Source organism: Dasypus novemcinctus, chromosome 12 (assembly GCF_030445035.2).
Source record: "Dasypus novemcinctus isolate mDasNov1 chromosome 12, mDasNov1.1.hap2, whole genome shotgun sequence".
Classification (NCBI taxonomy): domain Eukaryota; kingdom Metazoa; phylum Chordata; class Mammalia; order Cingulata; family Dasypodidae; genus Dasypus; species Dasypus novemcinctus.
Window position 1 is genome coordinate 57,752,943 of NC_080684.1, and position 6,124 is coordinate 57,759,066.

General features: G+C 38.2%; 1 protein-coding gene across 1 annotated transcript in view; it reads right to left on the reverse strand.

Annotated features, from left to right (window-relative positions):
• The window catches only part of KRR1 (KRR1 small subunit processome component homolog), a 13,322-nt gene extending 7,920 nt beyond the window's left edge, over positions 1–5,402 (reverse strand). Inside the window, exons 1-4 of the mRNA XM_004485196.5 lie at positions 5,276–5,402; positions 1,586–1,758; positions 460–594; positions 100–225 (exon numbers count right to left, since the gene is read on the reverse strand). Coding sequence (XP_004485253.2) covers positions 100–225; positions 460–594; positions 1,586–1,758; positions 5,276–5,360 — 519 coding nt within the window. The 5' untranslated portion in view covers positions 5,361–5,402. The remainder of the gene's footprint in view (positions 1–99; positions 226–459; positions 595–1,585; positions 1,759–5,275) is intronic.
• Between the last annotated feature and the right edge of the window lie 722 nt (positions 5,403–6,124).

The window sequence follows — 6,124 nt, forward strand, 5'->3', positions numbered from 1 at the left end:
TGAAAAGAATAAGCTGAAATGTGGTACACCAAAAAAACTGATAGAGGAAGATACTCAAGTGTTATACTGATAAAAAGTTTTTCATTGACAAAAATGTACCTTTAGTGTAGATCCTTTGGGACCAATAAGCCGTTGTCTTCTTTTTACAAACCTTTCTTTATTTCGTACTAAAGAACCTATTTTGATGATGTCACATGCAACATCATCCTGAAGAATTCGGACTGCCTTTTGGAAAAATAAAGATTACACTCCTTATTTTTACAAATACAAATATTCTTTACAAATACATTTCTATTCCAAGCCCAGGTTACTAATATCTAAGCATAAATATGAGAACTGCATGGCAAAAGAAAGAATGAAAGATAAAATGAAACATAGATGCAGGTATTACTAATTAAATAGTTAGGTGTTACCTCCAATGTTAATGCAGCTAAAGCAGCTTTGTAATTTTAAATTTACCTGTTCAAATGAAACACTCCTTGCTAAAAGTTTTATTAGGTCTCTGGCCCTAATGATGACGTATGGATCAAAAGTCTTCTTTGTTGTACAAACAGTCATGCTGCCCTCGATCAGGTCCAAGGTTGCATTAATGTGCTATGAAAAGATGGAAAGCACAAATGGTTGCCTAAAAATGAATTCAATTTTAGATAATTACAGAGCTTATCCTAACCAAACCATTAACTGCTTCTTGTTCCATTAAGCTGTCTTTCAAATTTTTTCAACTCTCTCTTCGAAGAAGCTGGGAAAATAAACCTCAGTGGAAAGAAACAGATTTAAACAAAGCAAATAAAAATGCCTTTTTCCCACTAGTGAGCATAATCTGAGGACTACAATATAGTGAACGATAAACAACCCAACATAAAGTTGGCTCTACCTACCAAAATAGAGTCTAATCCGATATAAAGGACTGCAACATCACAGCCTACAGTTTGCTGTGCAACTCTCAGCCCAATGGACGCAACTCTAAGGTAAAAACACATTTTATAACAAACCTAGTACACCACACACACACGCGCACGCCTGACACTGAAACAATAGCTTCATAAAATATATTTCCCCTTACTACATGTGATACATTTAATTTTTTAATGCTCATTCCGTCACTAAATTAAGTTCTTGATCCACTTATGGGTTTCAGTCCACACTTTGAAAAAAAAACAAATACACTGCTCTAGAATTATTAGCAGCAACAAATAGAGTTAAGATGGCCATATCTATATCATCTTTCATTTAAAATGGAAAGCTAAAGCATGAATCAGGAACATATCCCAGTTCATAATGGAGAGGCCTATAACAAGTATAATGCCTAGAATAAGCATTCTGAAATTGAGAGTTCAGGGGTAGTTTCAGACAGTCCACAAAACCCCTAAAATTTTAAAGGTATGTGAATTTTTCAGAGCAATCTGTTACCCACAAACTTATTAACTAAGGAACTCTAAAGTTTAAGCTGTTAAAAATATCAAAGGAATCAAATTAACCAGGTATGTGAAAACCTTTTTAAAAAATTCTATCAGTACACATAACACTTACTTAAAATAAAGGTAGATGCAAGAGAAAAAATTTCTAATTAATAAAATATGCATACATGTTCATTCAAGGCTTTCTGCACCAATGGCCAGCATTCTTTCAGGTAAGCCTCCCTATATTTTGGGAACAAAGTTGCAAAACTGCTTTCTTCCAAGAGTCCTCTGGGATTATCCTCTTTGGAAAAGGCTGGTTCCTTCCAACCATCAGGAACAGTGAGGAGTTCTGATTCATCTACAGAGGAAAAAAAATTTACACATCACAAGTGTTATTTGGACAATTTTTGAACACTTGTGCGCACACGCACAAGATTCCCGATACTCCTTGCATTTCATTTCCCTCTATATTATTCAACAAAGGACATGCTTTTGTGCGATCAACACACAATTAAAAGTATCTGTATACATTTCAGCTACCTCCTAAAACAACGTTCCTTTTTTTTTTTCAAGATTTATGTTTATTTTATTCCCCACCCCACCCCCCCGTCTCAGTTGTCTGTTCTCTGTGTCTATTTGCTGCATCGTCTTCTTTGTCTGCTTCTGTTGTCAGCAGCACTGGAATCTGTGTTTCTTTTTTGTTGTGTCATCTTATGTGTCAGCTCTCCATTGTGTGCAGCGCCATTCCTGGGCAGGCTGAACTTTCTTTCACGCGGGGCGGCTCTCCTTATGGGGCACACTCCTTGCGCATGGAGCTCCCCTATGCAGGGACACCCCTGCGTGGCAGGGCACTCCTTGTGCCCATCAGCACTGCACGTGGGTCTGCTCCACACGGGTCAAGGAGGCCCGGGGTTTGAACCGCGGACCTCCCATGTGGTAGACGGATGCCCTAACCACTGAGCCAAGTCCACTTCCCCAAAGTTCCTTGTATCCATATTGTTTGGTATATGCCTGGTAGTGAGTACTCAAGAAACTTTTATTGCACAAAACTATTGTGGAAATGAAGATTCAAATACCATTTTGTTTACATAACTATTTTAAATATAAGTAACATTTCTGGCTCTTCTGGAATGGTGCCTGGGTATGCGCGTGTAATATATATTTGTATTGTGTATATGAACATTTAAAAAGCGGTATCTGATACACGCTTTCAGTTAATAATCATTGGTATAGGGCTTTAGGTGTTCCAAAGAGCTTTCATGTGCCTTATATCACAACAACAATAAAAGGTAGAAAAGCCATCATCATTATTCCCATTTTATAGGTAAAGACATTCAGTCCAAAAAGGTCAAGCGACTTGCTTAAGTGAATGCAAAACTGACTCATTGTAGTGTAGGACTCCATTCATTTAAACAAAATGCCTCTAAAGGCCATAAATTATCTTCCATATCATTTGGTAAAGTTCCTGGTCCTGGATTTTAAGAACTCCTTAAATCCAATAACTATACTCTATCCAGTACTACTTAAAGGTATCAATTGGGAACTTGTTAGAAATACAATTCTTGTACCCCACCTAGGCTACTGTATCAGAATCTCTAGGGTGAGACCCAGGAATCTGTGTTTTAACATTCTGGTCAGGAGCTTCTTATGTACAGGAAAGTCTGAGAAGCAGGTCTGTAGCCTATGTTATCTACTCTAGGTCAAGTAAACTTAATTTCTCTTTCTTGTACTCACATCCATTTTCTTTTTCTGGTTCAAATGACAGAAAATTAGCCAGTCTACATACATAACTAACTACCCAATGTCCTAAAAACTTCAATATTCAATGACAGCAAATACTTAAAATACATATCTGACCAAGTCCCTACCCAATTTAAACACTTGAATGGTTATGTATCAATAAGAAAAATATACATCACCTACACCACTCCCTAAAAAATTGGTGAAAGAGTAATTTCACAATAGAAAAAGCTTAAACAGCCTAGAACACATGAAAAGATGTGCAGTCTCATTAGTAATCAAGAAAATTAACATTTTCTGCCCAGCATCTTTTCTCTAGAAATTATATATCCCCTCTTATCCTCATGATTGTAACAGAAGCAGTCGTGTGGATTCAGCATGAGTCTTAAGCCCTCTTTAGATTGGAAAAAAGTAATCACAACTTAGAAACAGTTTAGTATTAAATCTTTTGATAAACTGAAGAGCCTTTTATAGTGCAAATATTCCTAACAAAATTAAAGCATTTTGTAAGATTAAACAATGTTTGTATATGTTTGAACTTTCTCAAAATATGTTCATTTCAAGCTAGCTGAATGCACGTTTTTTGAGTCATAAACATTATTTTCATAAGCAAAAATATATATATTCACATTAAATCACAACCAGAAGCCATTTCGTACTTAGGAAAATGACAGGACACAAAATTCTGATAATATCAAGTGCTACTGAGGATGTGAAGCAATGAGAATTCTCACCATTGCTAGGGGAAGTGTAAATTCGTACAAATCCTTTGGAAAAGATTTAGCATCACTTGCACATACCCTACACTCCAGATATTCCACTCCTAGGTATATAATCTAGAGAAACCCTTGAATATCTGTACTAGGAGACAGACACAACAATGTTTATAGCAGCATTGTTTATAATAGCAAAAAGCAGAAACAATCTAAATGTCCAATAATGGAATGAAAATATTGGCATATAGTCACAGAAGGGAACTACCAAATAGCAGGGAAAAGCATAAGCTACAGTTACACTTTCCTGGTCTAACAGCAAAAACTAAGTTAAGCCTAAGAAACAAGTCACAGAAGAAAGCATAAAATCTGCTTTCATTCATATAAAATTTTAACACAGGCAAAGAAAACCATTTTTTTTTTTAACACATGTTAAAAATTACGAAGACAAGCAAGAGAATGACCGACACGATTCAGACGGTTACTCCTGGTCCTGGAATGGAAAACAATGTGATCTGAGGGGTGCACATAGGGTGCTTTTTAGGATATGGTAATACTCAATAGTGTTCTACTTAATGGACTAGATGCCAGTTTCTCACGTGTTTTACTCTTTCACAAATATATATATATTGAATTCTCTGCCATGGACGTTATAATTAAAAAGCAAAACAAAACAAGACAGCAACAACAAAACAAAATCTTTACTATGTTTCCAACATCCCTAGAATGAGAGGTCACGGTCGTTAACCCTTCCTATAAGCCTGCTAGGGCCCGATCCCGGCTACTTCTCTAGCGCCTCCTCCTGTCATACAGAGGAAAAAAAAGTGGTGGAGGGAGGGAACAAGACTACAGGTAAGAGAGCAATTAAAATAGCGAGGCGGTCTTAAGAGTAGAAATTGTGTGTCGAATGTTTGAGCAAGTGGAATAATGGAATGATTAATGTTCCAAAAGCTGCACTAGCCGATAAATTAGCGCTAAGAGCTCGCCAGACATTTCCTTCCCCTATCCCTAAGTCTGCCTCACTCCTTCAATTCTCATCGCTCACTTTCTCACATAAGGACCCTATCCAACCCCACCACACCCCTCATGCTGTCAACGACTATCAGTCACCGTCGGGCTGTAAAGTCTCGCGACGTCCTCCGCAGTTTCTTAATCCTGACCCTTTTACAGGAAGATGGGCTCCTCAACCCCTTTCCTATCGACAGTCGCCTGCAAAAGCAATAGGTACATATGGAAAGCTCTATAGCGGCCATTTCAGTGGTTTCTGTGGGCCCAGCCAATTCCCCAATCGCCAGTAATTACAGTTCTCGATTCCATGGGACAGACTCAAGGTGGCGCTATAGTTTAAACCCAGCAAAAGGGGGGTGGAAATCGCATCTCAATGCCCACAAACTCTAGGCTTCGATTCTCACACTACCTCACCTCGGCTCTCCGGCTTCATCTTCTGGTTTCGAAACTCAGATTTCCCAGACGCTGTGCCTGACCCGTTTACTGAGGAAAACGCCATCTTTAAACTGCTTCCTGGAATCCCGGAAGTGGACTTACTCCTAAATCCTACCGGCTGAAATGCCCACTACTCAAAATGAGTTCCGCGGAACTTCAGTGAGGAGAAGATCTGCGCAGTCTCCGTGCATGCTGTCTCTAAAGCCAGAGCATTTGCGCAAACTCCAGAGCGCCTCTTAACTTGGCCAATGTAAAGCCGGAGACTTCTTTCCCAAGATGCACTACAACAACGGGGTTTGTATGCTGGGAATTGTAGTTTAATACTGTGAGCTAGTTCTTGTCAGTCTTACTGGAAGTTTTCTTTTTGGCTCAGACCTGTCTGAGAGGTGGATCTCCAGGGTGTGTCCCTAGATTACAAGAGGTCATGCATGCGTTCATTCATTCATTCATTCAATAATTATTTATATGAATCCCAAATATGTGGTAGGCCTTTGGAGAGTTATGAAATATGAGTCTTCACCCTCAAGAAGTGACAGTAATAGCTATTTGTAGGACTACTTTGTGCCAGGCAATTTATTTACATTATTTCTAGTCTTTAAAACAAAAAACTAAATTAGAACAAAACCTTGTGGAAGATAAGAGTTCAAAATATTTATTTCTGATGGTAATTTTCTAGATTCTTGATATTTATTTTCCCTAAAGCAGAAGGACTAGTAATTAAAACTGCACTTTTGAAGTACTTCAACCAGCCTAAGAGTTGCCCAAAATGACTACCTATTCTCTATCCCAACTGTATTAGTCAGCCAAAGGGGTGCTGATGCAAAATAC